This window comes from Poecilia reticulata, linkage group LG4, assembly GCF_000633615.1.
Source record: "Poecilia reticulata strain Guanapo linkage group LG4, Guppy_female_1.0+MT, whole genome shotgun sequence".
Classification (NCBI taxonomy): Eukaryota; Metazoa; Chordata; class Actinopteri; order Cyprinodontiformes; family Poeciliidae; genus Poecilia; species Poecilia reticulata.
This window is the reverse complement of record NC_024334.1, coordinates 5665038-5681672: the sequence shown is the minus strand read 5'-3', so window position 1 is coordinate 5681672 and position 16635 is coordinate 5665038. Positions and strand designations below refer to the sequence as shown.

Genomic DNA, 16635 nt, shown 5'->3' with positions numbered 1-16635 from the left:
GGCGGGAGCGGCAGAGCGATGCTGACGGCGCGGCAGGATGTCTCTCACCTCTACGTTGTCCTGGTTCCGGACTTTCCGAACTCTCCGAACCTTCCTGGTCGTGCAGCTTCTCTTGGGTCCGGGGTGCCACCTCCACCCGCAGCCCTGCCACCTCCTGGCGCAGATCGGACACGCAGTGCGCGTCGGTGCGCTCCTGCCGGCGCAACGGGAGGCTCGTCTCCAGGTCCAGGCGGCGCTGAGCCGCACGGCGGCCGCTCTGACCCAGGACCGGAACTGGGACCAGGATCCGGACCCCGAGCGGGTGAACTTCCTGCCCTACAACCTGAGCGTGGAGCTGGTGTCCCGGCAGCTGGCCGCCGCGGACCCGGAGTCCCTCATCCGGTGCGCGTGCCAGCGCGTGCTGGAGCGCGGAGTTTCCGCCGCGCTCGCCTTCCCGCAGAGCCGCGAGGAGCTGCTGCAGGTGGATCTGCTGGCCGCCGCGCTGCGCGTGCCCGTCATCAGCCTCATCGAGCACGCGGAGCCGTTGCGCACACAGGTAAGCCGCGCATGTTTACCTGGGCGCGTGCACGCCCACATGTTCCGTCCCTCCTCCGGTAGAGGTTCGGCTCTTCCGCTGTGACCTTGACCTGGTTCCGAATGAGGGACGCGGGCTGCCGCGCGCACGTGCGTGCTCTCCGTCTGTTGATTAAAGATTCTGAACCGAACCGAACCGAACTTTGAAGCTTCATTTTCAGCCTGAAAGAGTTTGAACACATTCATCTGTTCGTAGCATCTGTTCGGTGATCGGATGGGTTCAAAGGTCACCTGGTGACGTCATAATGTAGAGCTGTGTATCATCCGCATCGTCATGGTAACCAATCTTATGGGGTAGCAGGGCCGGCCCAAGCCTCCATGGGGCCCAGAACAGAGTCTGGTTTTGGGGCCCCTCAGATGATCAGGTGATTCACTCACCTGATCCACGTATTAGGATGTTGACATTGTACCTTTTATGCACGCATCATATTGGCAGCCATCTTCTTAACTTGGGGGTTCGGCTGATCTGACCCTGATCCGATCTGACGGGCCACCATCAGATCTGAATGCTTAACAATATTCACTGTTTCCACTCAGTGACTTTCTATTTAGCAACATTTCAGACAAAGAAATTGGTGTCGGTCAAATTAATGACATTCCTAAATTAATTTCTCTTAGGTGTAATTACAATAGTTAAAATGTAATTTGAGTCTTTCTCATCTGAGAATGTGGACCAGTACCGGTACCAGTACCAGTCATGTCACCACCTGCAGCTCATTGATTTGTTAATGCAGCTTAATGGAAAAACGTTTTGCAATAACATCGAGAAGTTTAAATTATTATTATCAAATTTGATCAAACACGCCGTTTTGAAGCCAAAATAATCTCAGAAACATTTCAGACCAACCAGGAGAATCGACTCATTTAAAGTTAAAACTCAGTTTCTCACAAATAAGAATATTGTAGCTTAAATGTTTGGCTGTTGAACTGAACCGTTCATGTTGCTACCAGGCTATGTTTCTATTAGCAGCTCCTCAAATCTTCCTGATAAACTTTACCAACACTTTAAAACTAGGGTGTAACTGGTTGTCTGTAGGTCCAGTCTGTTGGTGGGGCCCATCCGTCCTTCAGGAAGTTACGCCTGTTCATTAAAAAAAACCTTTATGTTGACTTCTTTTTGTTCTTGCTCCTTCTGTTCTCTCTTCCTGAAGGATAAGTGTTTTTGTGACATTTTGATAACTTTTCTTCCACCGGAGTTTTGGAGGTTTGTGAGCTCAGCAGCTCATATGACCATGATGTGCGATACCAACCGCGGCCACCAGGGGGGCCCCATGAGCAATTTGTTTTGATGTTTTGCTTTATGTAACAAATATTTCTGCATACATCATCAAATATATTATTGTAAAAAAAATCTGAACTTTATAATGAAGTTGTGTGTTTTTCTTAATATTATCACATGGAAATCATCACTAAACAAAAAATAAAAGCTCAGTTCCACTTAGGGGCCCAGCGGTCCAAAGTTTGCTTTGCCTTGGGCCGGCCCTGAGTGGGACCATGTAAATATTGAATCAGAGGGGTCCTAGGATAGAGCCTTGCAGAACCCCACATGTGACCTCTGACCTCTCCCATGAGATCCCAGTTCTTCATGTCGGACTGGTACCAGTCTGGACTGGTACCAGTCCAGACTGGTACCAGTCCAGGCTGACCCCCGTCCGACTGGAACAGTAACTAACTGCCTCAGAACCCATCAGTTCGCAGAACCATCAATTATGGACCCGGAGCTCGGCCGGGTTCTGGTGGAGATGGAAACGCAGCAGCAGGGTGGGAAAATTAAAATAAATCAGTTTTACGAGTGGCCTAGTCAAAGTCTTGATTTAAATCCTACTGAGATGTTACAGCCTGACCTTCAGCAGGTTGTTCTCCCAGTTCAGAGAGGGTCAAAGGTCGTCTACAGGAATGTTAGAGACTGAGCTCAAGGTGTGAAAACTTTTTCACATGGAACCAGTTAAATGATGGGGGTGAATCACTTCCTGTGGTTTTTCAGAATAAAAGCCTGAGTGTGGTGATGGGATTAACTCTGTAGGGATTTTCATTTCCACTCCGGAACAATCTCATTAAATCCCCGCAGGATTCCTCAGACATTCCTCTGTCAGCGCACAGCAGAACCAGAACTGGGTCACAACCTGGAACCGGATCAGGGCCGGGCCCGGAAGATGACACACATTAATAATAATAATAGTTTACTAGAGAAAACCGGCAACGTAGAGACAAACACTCAGACCGAGTCAATAAATAAACTCAGGGGCGCGTTATGGGGGGGGGGTGATGACAATTCTAGGGGCCCTGACCAGCAGGGGGCCCTCCACAATTTATTTATTTATTTATTGTTCATAGAAATAAAAAAATAAAAAATGGGTCCCTGTCAATTACAGAATGAATCATATTGTGTTTTCTAAAATTGTTTTTAGCAGTAAAAATCAAATGTTGCCCCTCCCAGACCAAAACACACATCTACATTTGCCCTGAACCCCCCTGGATCTGCATGAAATGGTTCGTTCCTGCTTAGCGGTGACGTTTTCAGCAGCAGTCAGTTCAAGACAAGAACGACTGGCTGTTGCTAAGCTGCCTAGAAAACTTATAAAGTTGGCTTTTCAAGAAATAGACAGAGAAAAAGGTTAAAGTGTCGATTTGTAACCCAGTTTTTCTCCAAGAGGTGAGTAGACTGAGATCATCAACCATTTAGCATAGTTAGCTTAGCTACAGACTGTTTGCCTCCATTTCACTAGCATTTAATGAATTAAGGAAATAATTTACCAAGATATTCATATATTTAACTTGTCCCTTGTACATTTAACCACTTAACAACAGATGAGTCAGTCAGCAGCAGCTCTAACCCACGTCCCCCCAGATCTGTTTTCTCCTGAGTGAAATTAAAGCTGCATTATGTCACTTTTATAAAAATATATTTTTTTCATTGTCATTATGTTGTGACAGGATGGTATGAGAGGTAATATGTGAAAAATTCCTGGCGGCGCCCCTGAATAAACTCAACGAAACATTTTTAGTCCTGCGACTCGATCCTGACGGGATCTTCAGTTCTGAATTGAACCTCTGACTGCTGGAGAACAGCGTCTTCCTGCTTCCTGTCCTGACAGGAAACACTTTCAAAATGTCAACTCGGTTTGACCTCACCTGAGAGGGTCCAGTTCAGACCTTCAGTCGGTACTGGCGGGATGAGACTCTGTTCTCTGGTTAAACTTGGCCTCTGTCAGAGTAGAGCTCAGTGGGTCAGAACCAGAACCAGAACCCTGGTACCGAACAGAGAACCATTGGTGGTCGGTTCCGACCCATTTTATTAAGACAGGCTCCAATCAGCTCTCTGAGCCTCAGAACCTCCAGCTGAGCCATTTGGACCCGACGGTCCCAGAACCTCCAGTTGGCTCGGTTCTGTGGCTTCAGTAAGCAGAACCGAGCTGAACCCGACTGAATCTGAAGTTTCTCCTCAGACTTTATTTGAGCCATCTTGGACCTCCATGGCTGCTGGTTGGGAACTGAAACCAGATAGCAGATTTAATGAGTTCATGACGAGCCGAGGGTTCGGCAGAAAACACAGCTGATCAAACTGATCCCAACTGACTGGAGTAAACACACACACACAGATCAAACACACACACACACACACACGCGCGCGCGCACACACACACACACACGCACACACACACACACGCACACACACACATTCAATCAGAGGACTGAATGCAGTGATGATAGTAATAAATTCAGTCCCATTCTGCGTCATTTGGAGATTACAGCTCGCGCGGCGCCCGCAGCTGTGACGTCAGCAGCAGATGAAACGTGTCAAAGCTTCAGTTTCACCGAAGCGAAGCTGGAGAATCTGATTAATACAGAAAGTCTGAATAACAAAGCGAGTTTCATCTTCAGGTCCGTTTGCTCCTGATTTCACCTGAACTCACCAGATCCATGAAGACTGCTGTTGCCATAGTTACTGTTGCTGTAACACCTTAACTGTCACCATCATGGAGCTGCAGCAGGAAAAGCAACTGGTTCTCTGAGGAATCGACTCTGATGCAACAGGACGAGAGGGTTTCCCAAACCTTTTCCCCACTGGGTCCCAAACCTTTTCCCCACTGGGTCCCAAACCTTTTCCCCAGTGGGTCCCAAATCTTTTCCCCACTGGGTCCCAAACCTTTTCCCCAGTGGGTCCCAAACCTTTTCTGGGCCCCCCAGTGGATTACAAATGGCTGTCCAGTTGAATCGACTTTTTTACCGACGTTGACCTACAGGTCCGGTCCGGTCCGGTCTGGTCCGGTCTGGTCCGGTCCGGTGTCTGTAGGTCTGTAGGCTCAGTGTTCTGTTTGGGCTGAATGTGGACCAGTTCTGGTATCAGTCAGACTAAACACTGAGTTACATCTGGGATAGAATCCCAGCTGGGAATGTGTCCAGTTTCCTTTACGGACCAATCGGGTTGGGTTTTAATCCGAGTCCAGAGTGACACAGACAGGAAGTGACATCACAAAGACGGTCTGATGAGCTTCTGTGAGTTTATTCAGGTCAAAGGAAAATGTCAGAACGTTGTCACAGTGATGGAAGAGCTGTCCTACGTCACCATGGCAACAGAGACAGGCAGATGTGTGATGTTTCCTACGTTACATGATGGGTCAGAACCGGTCCTGCTGGAGTTCAGGTCGGGCTTCGGGTAGAACGTGCAGCTGTTGAACCCAGGTTCTGTCAGAACCACGAGCCTTTAAAGGGTCCTGTGATCAGAACCGGGTTCTGTCAGAACCACGAGCCTTTAAAGGGTCCTGTGATCAGAACCGGGTTCTGTCAGAACATATTACTATTACTTGGCTGGATCCATGAAACAGAACCAAACCAAATATTGTCCTGTACATGCCTTCATTCTTTCTAAGCAGAAGTTCTGCGTTGTTCTCCTGGGTTTGGTTCTGGTGAAGCGCTGTGGAGTGAGTATGGTGGGTTCTGGCGCTCCGGGTCAGACATCAGGAACTTTCTGTCCAACATATGACAATATGATCCCTCAGCACATGAAGGCTAATGAAGCCATGGAGATCTGCGGGTCCATTAGGACCATAAACCACGAGTCGGCATTTCTTGAAATATTGCAGAACCAAAAGTTCTGGTTCCGGTTCTGATGGGCCAATGGTCCTACTCTGAATGGAGAACCATTTAGGTGTATTTATGTGCTTTGTAGTTTGTTACTGTCGACAGAAAAACTTGTTCACAGCAGGTAGAAAGTTTGCATATATTTATAACTTTCATGTTATAAACATCCTGACTTGTGTGTAAAACATGACATGTTCTGTTTTCACGCTCTGATCTCTGCCTACATCCAGTGGAGGCCAGCGACGCTCCAGACTCTCCACTTATCACCGACAGTCTGGGTCACGTGGAGGTTAAGGGTTCTGCTGAAGTTTCACTAGGACATTAGTTGGTCCAGCCTTTCAGCTGACCGCATCATTCCAGTCTGACCCCTGGCTGCTGGTCATGCCTCCAACAGCCCCATCCTCCGCTCAGCTCCACGTCAATCACAATGTTTGGGGTCAGGAAAGGTCAGATCCAGACCTGTGCTGAGGTTCCTCCATCTCCAGAGCTCCTGCCTGCATAAATCTCACTTGGTCGGTGTGAAGAACCAGGGAACCCGTTAGTACTGCTGGTTCTGGTTGTTGAAGACTCACCTGCAGCTTAGCGGTGGAGTCGCAATGACATCAAGGTGCTGCCATCTTTATTAGTTGGTGGAACTTTGAATGGTTTTGGTTCCACTGTGTTCTCAGATTAATCAGCCCAGTTTGGGTCTCGGTGTCCAGGATTGGTCCAGATCTGAACAGAACATCTGAAACAGTTTTGTGGATATTACTGACCCATTTCCAATGAGGCCTAACTTTCTCCTGCTGCTTCTGGTCTCCACAGAACCGATTCCACCTGCAGATGGTGACAGGGGTTCCAGAATCTGTTCTGTCTGATCTGTTGCTGGCGGTTCTGCGGCGGTCCGGTTGGAGGGAGGGGACGGTGGTTCTGTGCCGAGGCTGGGAGGAGGCGGGTGGCCTCCTGCGGTTCCTGGACTCGCAGACCTCTGGTCCTTGGGACGGATCGGGCGCAGTCACCTGGCACCTGCAGGAGCTGCTGAACCTGACCCAGTCGGCCCATGACGACACTCAGATCCACGACTTCCTGTCCCGACATTTCAGACGGAACCAGCCCCCGCCTGCGGCGGTGCTGCTGTTCGGAGCGGACCCTGAGTGCGCGGCGGCGGTGCTGCGCAGCGCCCAGGACCTCGGGCTGACTCTACCCCGGGTCCACTGGGTTCTGGGCCAGCCACTCAGTCCCGACGTGCTGCACACCTTTGGCCTGCCGCTCGGCCTGCTGGCCTACGGAGAGGTGGACCGGAAGCCGCTCGACTTCTACATCAGAGACGCCCTGCAGCTGATCACCAGAGCTGTCGCCGCGGCGACCGTGGTGAGACCAGACCTGGCTCTGGTCCAGAACACGGTGAGCTGCTACGACACAGCAGAGGCACCAACAGCAGGGCGGTACCTGTCCAGGTGAGACACCATCCGTCAGGGGTCAGAGGTCAGGGTTATTGCAGATGGACCCCACTGGGTTTCCTAACAGGTCCAGTTTCTCTGTAAATGCATCATCCAAACTTTTTCATTTTTTCATCTATCGATTAAGTTTTTCTTTTCCTTAAAAACCATCAATTTTCACAAAAAAAAATTTTTATCCCATAAAATGCAAACAAGGGTTTTTACTCATAAAAATGTTTAATTTATAATATCTGTTACATTGTTTCATTTCTAATATAGACTCTTGTGTCAGATAATCTAAGTCAATGTTAGAGAATAATTAATTATTTTAGATTTACAGAATCTCAGTTATCCTTCATAGCAGCTGAACCCGTATTACACCAAACACTGTAGCTAATATTAGCTGGTATCTCACCGGTGGACATAAATACAGTAAAGTTATAATGACAATATATACACAATAATATGTCCATCTTACTTGTGAAATGTTGTCTGTGGAGCCTCACATTAATAGTCCATCGATCAGAACAACAATATCCTCAGTGCTGAGGCATCTTCTGCTGTTTTGGTTGAGCAAAGTAGGAGGACGACCTCTCCAAGATGGCCGCCATATTTCCTGCTCGGGAGCAGCCAATGCGGGGTCTACTCTTATACGTATTATGCCTATGCTGGACGCTCTTTGAGATGCTAACATACGGTGGCCAACAGGTGCAAATGCGCAGCAACAGAGAAAACATGCAAACAAAAAAAAGACACGCGCACAAATGAAATGCAGCAAACAAAAGAAAAGATGCAAACAAAAAAGTGCTGAAAACCGGAAGTGCTCCAGACCACTAGAGGGAGTCGAACAGAAAACAGCTGTGTCCAAATTTAGGGTCTGCATCCTTTAAAGCGGGTGTTCAGAAAAGCAGCAATGGTGGCAAAATTATTTTTGCTGTATTACACTTAAAATTACACGAAATTATTTTTACAATGTTTTTAGGCGAGAATGTAGATGTATAAATCTGAAATATCTGCTCGGCTAATCAATAAATCACTTAATTACAATATTGCTCCGACGTTTTCGGACCTGTCCGGCTCCCCTCCCAGCTGGCAGCTGGCCGGGAGCTCCAGGTTCGGTACGCCGAGAGAGAGCCATGTCTCCCGGCAACTCGTTAGAAAAACTCCCGATAGTTTCCCCTATAACAAGTTCCGTAGCTTTCTGTGTACTTTTAAATCTGCTTCTAGTCGCATCTTTTCGGGCCTGCTACTGCCTCTAGTGGCGTGGGGTGGTAGCACAACTAATATAATTATGTCACTAAAGGAGAATACCACAAAATCTTTACTATTTACTATTAATTTCGCTATTACTGGCAACATGAAAGACAAATTATCTTCTAAAATACCACATTTTTCTTCAGGATGTAAAGCTAATTAGGTGACATAAACAACACCTTTATACATTATAAATAATATCTATATATCTCCATCACTTATAGGAGGAAGAAAAGAAATCAGACATGAAAAACAACATTATCAACAACAATAAAAATACCATATACAAAATATACATAAGAAATTTAATTGAGCAAAAGTCAATAATGAACAAATTAATTAGGTTCACAGACGAATAACCAGGATTGTTAAACAAGCAATAATCCACATTTTTGTTTTGTTGGTAGAGTCCAATATATGGGAAAAATATGATTAAACTATTTAGTCTTCGAGGTGGAAGTTTTTATTTGACTAAAACAATAAAATTAATTAATAGAATCATAATATAAACAATTAGTGCATCAAGTAAACACTTAGCATGCTAAAGATAAATGTTATCATTTAGTTTGGCTCAGAATAATTATTGCACTGTCAGTGAATGACGTCTAATAGATGTTCTATATTAACCAGAGGAAACAGTGACGCCTTCAGGAGCTCAAACTGAGGAATAAAGAGGATGGATGATCTAAACAGTTTAGACAGAGATGTTTTTGGTTTCAACACTATTTACCTGCTATTTCTGCTGCTATTCCAAATATTCTTAAAAGTTTGTCTGTTAGTCAGCAGCTCATGTCACCAAACCAGCCGGAGATGAAAAGTTAAAACCTGAGATGACTTAAAACTTAAGTTAATTTTTTTAGGTTTTAACATTTTAACTCATTGTTAAATTGTTAACATTACTTAACTAGAGGTAATGTTAGCTAATGTTACGTCTAACTAACTAGAGGTTTTGCACAAGTTGCACTTGTTATATCACTGGGTCTTTTTAAAAGATAGGTTGACGTTTCTTAAAAATGTAATCAGTGTTTTCAGCAAAGTTGATCTGACTGTCCAGGAATAATCCAAGGTATTTAAAATGTGCCATAGTTTCAACAGGTTGGCCATCGAGTGAAACTGGAACCACTTTCAGGTTTTATGTCATTTAATTAGCTCTACTTCCTTAAGAAAATTAAAAGGTTTGGTGTTTTGTGAGGGATTTTATCTTTTGTGGTTCCAGTTATGCCAGAATTAATAATAAATAATAAAGACTTTGGTATTCTGACTTAGTARTGTATTTATATTAGTTGTGCTACCACCCCACGCCACTAGAGGCAGTAGCACTGCAGGCCCGAAAAGATGCTTAAAATGAGCAGATTTAAAAGTTCACCGAAAGCAACGGAAATTGTTAAAAACTGAGCTTCGCTGAAGTAAATAAAAGAGAGAAGTTGAAATACATGCTGAGAGAGAAACTCCTTCCTAAAGATGAAGCTACATCACAGATTTCAAAAGAAAATTAAAACGGGAGGCCGCGGATAATATAGGAAATAGCGCCCCCTTCACTTCCGGAGTGCAATGGTCCCATTTCCAAATAAGGTAAGAGGCTGACTGGTCCGTCCCGCCCCTTCCTGTTTGCTGCAGCGACGTCCTTCTCTAGAGGTCTGGTTCGGTGGTATGGCTGTTAGCATACCACCGAACCGGTTCAGCTGATGCTGAACCAAACACAACGCGACAGACGGTGGGAGAAAAAGACAAGCAGCGCTAACAGATTTATTACTACTGGAGATGCTAACAAAGCTTGATCACCGGTACTAAATGTGAAATCATCACCAGTAACAGATGTTGCCGAACCGGACAGTTATCCACCTTATTCCTACGCCCCATGATGCTTTGAGTTATGGGCGTGACTTCCGCCGCAAGCCGGAACTTCCATTTGTTTAAACGTTACCCTGACGCTAACCGGCTTTTGTCAGAGCTTTAGGCTATAAAATATGTGGGAACAACATCGATCAAAGCTTAAATGTGATAATATCGGCTAACCTACAGCTATTACGGGGAGGGATGACAACTTGAAGACATGGCCGCATTTCTTCAAGTCTCACTAGCATGTAGCTACTTCACTGACTCAGTTGCTTCAGATGCAGATGTGGGTTATCTTGAACTTGCTGCAGCAACAAACTAAATGTGGTCTGATTATTAGAGAACAGCCACGAACAGCACAACAGTTACCCGAGCTTCACAAGGGCATCCTGCCACACTTTCCAGTTGCTCTCAGTAACAGGTTAATGTGATTCGGTTCCAGTCCAGTGGGGAGATTCAGCTGTTGCGTAAGATCTGAAGCGCAGCAGCTTAACACTCATCACTGTTTTGGCTGGAGCAGTCAGTTGGAAGTTACGCATCATTTACCCAGAATGCATTGCAGCGTGACCAACATGGTGACATTCCTGTGAAAATATTTTATTAAAGTTTATAAAACTACATAACGTACAGTATTATTACTGTTTTTTTACATCTAAAATAAATATTTCCCAAATTAGGTCCATCTTTGTAACTAGTCGTGGATCCATTTAATGTCGAGCTTCATTAACCAAATGGAAAACAAGACTTCAGACACCGAGACGCTGTCGGTGCTCCACAGACTACCGTTAGCCTAACGTTAGTCTACAGACTACCGTTAGCCTAACGTTAGTCTACAGACTACCGTTAGCCTAACGTTAGTCTACAGACTACCGTTAGCCTAACAGTAGTCTGTAGACTACTGTTAGGCTAACGCCGCTTTAGCTTTAGAAGCTAACAGAAAATGGTTGGGCTGTTGATGGATTTGTTCCATCAACAAAAGCTAATCATTTTTATTTCTTCCTTTATCTTTTTTGGTGTCGTTTCTTTAAGTGTCCAACGTTGGAATGAACAACATAAATTTGAAAGTGAAATCTTGGTGAAGAAATCTTTATTTCTATTCTCTTTGAATGTGAAATTGTTATTTCGCAAAGCATTGCTTTCTTGGTCTGTTCTTATTAATATATGAGGTTTTGGTTGGGATGTTTTATTCTGAAGTGAAAAGTCATCATCAATGGAGCCTGATTCCAATTTGCCATGGCAACCACTGAAATACGGACACTAGGTTGGCTGCAGCTTTAAAGAAAAAATCCGACTCAGCTGATAAAATCTGACTTGGTTTCCCAGCACTGAGTGGTCGACCGATTCAAATGTTTTGTTCATATAGTTTGAAACTAGAAGTTAAGACCTGGTTTACTTCCTGTTTGCTCTGTTGGTACTGAGCCCAGTTCTGGTTCTGGTTCTGCTGGAGGTTCCTTCCTGCTAAAGTGGAGTTTTTCCTTACCTCTGTTGCCCCCTGCTGGTCAGGAGGAGTGATGTGAATAATGATCGGAGCTTGATGCTGTGGTTGATAACTGGATCAGCAGGAAGAATCAGTTTGTTTTTAAAGTTCTATCAAAAGTTGCTGTGAATTAATCAACAATTGAAACTCATGAAAATGTAAATATTATTATTTCTGCAGAGGTATTTTTACATGCGTCACTCTGGAGAGCCTCATATCCTCAATGACTGTTACTGCCAACAAAATGTCATGAAGTAGAGTTCAGCGTTCAACCCTGAGGCGTTCGGCAGCATTAATAATATAATTCATAACATGTCCTGATATGCTAACAAACTGCTTTCATCTGCTTTTTAAAGGAGGCTGGATCTTTCCTTGCTGCTGGTCTGAGTCTGCTGGATTTTCAGCTGTTTTTCTTTTCCTGCAGGTTCCTGGCCAACACCTCCTTCTCTGGACTAACGGGTCCAGTTGGCGTTGACCAGAACCGCTCTCTGGTTCTGACTTCGCAGCGGTTCCACATCTGGAGCCTGTGGCGGGATGCGCTGGGCCAGCCGGCCTGGGTGACGGTGGGCAGCTGGGAGGACGGCCAGCTACAGGTGGAGGACCAGGAGGTCTGGCGGGGGCCCAAACCCCGGCGTCGGGCTGAGGGGTCGAGCGGAAGGAGTGGGGGCCGCTGGAGGCCCGGGACGCCCGTGGAGGGGATGCGGGTCCGGGTGGTGACCCTGGTGGAGCATCCCTTTGTGTTCACGCGGGACGTGGACGATGATAGCAGCTGCCCCGCCGGCCAGTTCTGCCTGGACGCCAGCACCAACAGCTCAGAGACTCTGGAGCGCTACTTCCTGGAGGTGGCAGCTGGGAACGGCAGCTCGCTGCCTCTGGAGTACAGGAAGTGTTGCTATGGTTACTGCATCGACCTGCTGGAGAAGCTGGCTGAGGACCTGGACTTCCACTTTGACCTCTACATCGTCGGAGACGGAAAGTACGGAGCGTGGAAGGGCGGTCGTTGGACGGGGCTGGTGGGCGACCTGCTGAGCGGCCTGGCAGACATGGCCGTCACTTCCTTCAGCATCAACTCCGCCCGCAGCCGTGTCATCGATTTCACCTCGCCCTTCTTCTCCACAAGCCTGGGCATCCTGGTGCGGAGCAAGGACACGGCGGCCCCCATCGGAGCCTTCATGTGGCCCCTGCACTGGTCCATGTGGGTGGGCATCTTCCTGGCGCTCCACATCACAGCGCTCTTCCTCACCCTGTACGAGTGGAAGAGTCCGTTTGGGATGACGCCTCATGGTCGCAACAGGGTCAGAGTGTTCTCCTACTCCTCGGCTCTGAATCTGTGCTACGCCATCCTGTTTGGGCGAACAGTGTCGTCCAAGACGCCAAAGTGCTGGACCGGCCGCTTCCTGATGAACCTGTGGGCCATCTTCTGCCTACTGGTGCTGTCCAGCTACACCGCCAACCTGGCAGCCGTCATGGTGGGGGAGAAGACCTTTGAGGAGGTCTCTGGGATCCACGATGCCAAGGTGAGAGAGCAGCTTCATGCTACTGTGAGCCTGGAGCAGAGGAAAGGTGCAGGGCAGAATCAGAACCAGCAGAAGAGACTGGACTGGGCTGATTGTTTGATCAGGAAGCTGATCTGATCATTTCACTCGGATCTGCAGACTTGTTATCTGTTCAGTGGAAGAACAGCAGATTCAGTTTGCTCTGTGGATCACCTGCTCTGCTCTAATTACTTTTTAATTCCGCAGCTGACTGAAGCATGAAACACACTGCTGGGTGTTTGTGCAGCCGGCGCTGCTGGGAGCTCAGAGGGCTTTAATTGGACGTCCATCTGTGTGAGATGAGCTTTTATCTTTTAATGTACAGAGGCTGAAGTTCTGCAGCTCAACATTCTCTGTCTCCTCAAACCTTCCCGGAGCGAGTTGAGGACTGTGCCATGGCGCTTGCTTTTCAGCCTTTTGAAAGGGACTCCGATCAACTTTTGTTCAATTTCTGTCTTCATCAGACTTCGGTAGAAACAGACCTGAGAGAGGCAACAGAAACTGGTTCACCCTGACTCTTAGAGAAGTAGTGACTCATGATGGGAACACTGCCTTCCTTAGGATTAATGTCACCATTAGAAACCTCCTGTCCAGGAGAGATGATCCATGCATTTGTTGCTTCAGGTCTTGACTACTGTAACTCTTTACTATCTTTACTAAAGCCTTCCGCTCCATAGAGACCTGATGGGTCCATATGTTCCCAACAGAACCCTTCAGTACCAGGCTGCTGGTTCTAGCAGTAGAATGAGAGGAAGATCCTGTAGACATCAGGCTCCTTCCTCTGCAGTCAGGAGCTCAGAGAAGTTATGAATGAAACTATTGTAATTCAATGACCTAGAAGGGGGGCCGACCTGAGAACATCTAACCTGCAGGATTGCTGCAGTCAACGACTCAACGCTAGTGATTGTCTGCTGTCGCCCCCTTCTGGTCCTTTAGGAGTGAATGCTGCAGGTCAACGACTCAGTTCTCTGCTGGGTTTACTTTGACAGAAACTTTTAAACTCATTTAAATCTTTATCTGAATTTGATGCGTTGATTTATAACTCGGATCAACTGGAATAGCTGAAATCTGTCTGGATGACAGATCTAGAAACATCAGATTAGATGTTTCTAGATCTGATGGCTTCGGAATAAAAGTTTCTGGGTGAGTTTGTAGACTCTCAGTCATCCATGACATCACAATCTCAAGAGATCAAGTACCTTAGAAAGCAACTGGACTAGAGAAGAGAATAAGTTATGTCAGCCTCTCATCCAAAAGGTGAAATATCTTCAGGAAACAAGAGGGAAAGTCCAGCTTTGAAGCTAGCACATGTTGCCTAGCAGGAAGGAGGTCCTGGCTTAGATTCAGCGCTTCGGTCCGTCTGCATGTTCTCCCGGTGGATGATCAGGTTCTCTCCAGGTACTCTGGTTCTGGTTGTTTGTTAATGTTTTTCCTTCCCCTGGTATGTTGTGTTACTCAAAAAGGTCAGTTCAAAGTCAGCAGACATTAAACAGCAGATTTCTTCTCATTTCTTCTTCGTTGGTGTCCAGCTGCACCATCCATCGAAGGGCTTCCGCTTTGGGACGGTGAGAGAGAGCAGCGCTGAAGACTACATGAAGAAGAGCTTCCCAGAAATGCACGAGTACATGCGGCGCTTCAACGAACCGACAACGCCTGAAGGAGTCGCAACCCTAAAGTAAGAGTGCAGAGTCCGGTTCTGACAGATCTGAGGTTCTGTTGCACATGAGATGGAACCTCCTCTGTCTGCTTCTGGTGCTCCGACCGACTTCTAATGATCAGTCTCCATGGTAACATGGACTAACCATGTCCCTCTGTCCTGAAGGACAGATCCTCCTCAGCTCGATGCCTTCATCATGGACAAGGCCCTGCTGGACTATGAAGTTTCCATTGATGCCGACTGTAAACTGGCAACGGTTGGGAAACCCTTCGCCATCGAAGGTCAGTGTCTCAGTTTCCTGGTCCTGTCTCTGTGGGAGACAATCCTGCGTCTTCTAGGCGCGTCCCTTGTCCATAATGCCTCAATCAAATGACTGAATGTCCTCAGTGTCCAGGCAGGTTCTCCTGCTGATGGACAGACTTTTGGACTGGTTGTGTTGAAGCAGAGGCGCAGCACACTGGAGGACAGGAGCTGCCACATGTGGTCCAGAACTCATGTCCACCGAGTTTTATTTCCATTTATTTTATGGAATTTTATCTTTGCCAAGTTGCTGTCATCACATTCATTTTCAGTCTCAAATGAACCAATAAAACGAACTGAAGAATCTGTTCGTTCAACTCATGTTCTACTGTAGAATCAGTTCATTAAAAGTCTCAAAATAACCATGGAAACAAACATTTCCGTCTGTCTCCGACAGGTTACGGCATCGGACTCCCCCAGAACTCTCCGCTGAGCTCCAACCTGTCCGAGTTCATCAGCAGGTACAAATCCGACGGCTACATGGACCTGCTGCACGACAAGTGGTACAAGGTGGTTCCCTGTGGGAACCGAGTGTTCGCCGTGACCGAGGTCAGTCTGAGCAGAACCCAGCAGAACCCAGCAGAACCCAGTGTCTGGATGACATGTCTGTTGTTGAAGAAGATTTTAGGTTATAATATACTTTAAGAAAATCTCTGGGTCAATCTTCCTCTCACGGATCCCAGGAAGTGAAGCCACACAGAAAACAACAATGAGTGTAGACAGAATTAGAGTTTAATCCAAAAGAAGACAACGTATGAAATCACACCAGAAACTGCAGAACAACAGAGACATACATTCATTACCTGAGACAGATGGAAAAGAAGAAGAAGGAAAGAAAAGCAAAGACGTCTTTGGAGAATTGCTAGAGCAAATCTGATTTGTTCCTCCTGTGTAGAAAGTTTTATAGTGAAGGCGTATTCTTGTCTTTAATTTATTCAAATAAGGCGTATCTCTGCTCATCCAACCAGCAGCGGTCTCTCTGACCCTCTTAAAGTTAGAAACTCCCTGCAATTTGTTTCCAAGATCAAACACCAGTTGTCCCCATTATCTAAATAAAGTGGAAGCAGAGATTCTCCTGAACTCAGGATGTTTTACGGCTTTTCACAGATCAGTGTGAAGCTGGAGCTTCTGATTGTTTCCACTCAGACAAAGTGCAGAATAAGTTATTATCAAACAATCTGCTGTAACTACAGGCAACATAAAGGTCAACAGGGCAGAATAAGTTATTAATCTGATTAATTAGGCTATTTCAATCAAGACGTGTTAAGTTTGAAAACTAGCATATTATAAATTTATTTTCTTAAAACTGTTTATGGTTCCAACTGCTTTTGTAGTAAATTATTATTTATAATGTGGATTTAAGGAAGAGTAGCCGTTGTCATGGAGACAGCTAATGGGGATCCAAATAAACACATTTTTGTTTACCTGTGGTGCGTTCAGTGTCCGACTGCGTGGTGCGTTCAGTGTCCGACTGCGTGGTGCGTTCAGTGTCCGACTGCGTGG

General features: G+C 46.3%; 1 protein-coding gene across 1 annotated transcript in view; it reads left to right on the top strand.

Moving 5' to 3' along the window:
- Positions 1-6: 6 nt before the first annotated feature.
- The window catches only part of grin3bb (glutamate receptor, ionotropic, N-methyl-D-aspartate 3Bb), a 19107-nt gene continuing 2478 nt past the window's right edge, over positions 7-16635 (top strand). The window contains exons 1-6 of the mRNA XM_008406531.2: positions 7-535; positions 6460-7091; positions 12065-13157; positions 14705-14850; positions 14998-15113; positions 15530-15681. Of these exons, the coding sequence (XP_008404753.1) occupies positions 38-535; positions 6460-7091; positions 12065-13157; positions 14705-14850; positions 14998-15113; positions 15530-15681 (2637 nt within the window). The 5' untranslated portion in view covers positions 7-37. The remainder of the gene's footprint in view (positions 536-6459; positions 7092-12064; positions 13158-14704; positions 14851-14997; positions 15114-15529; positions 15682-16635) is intronic.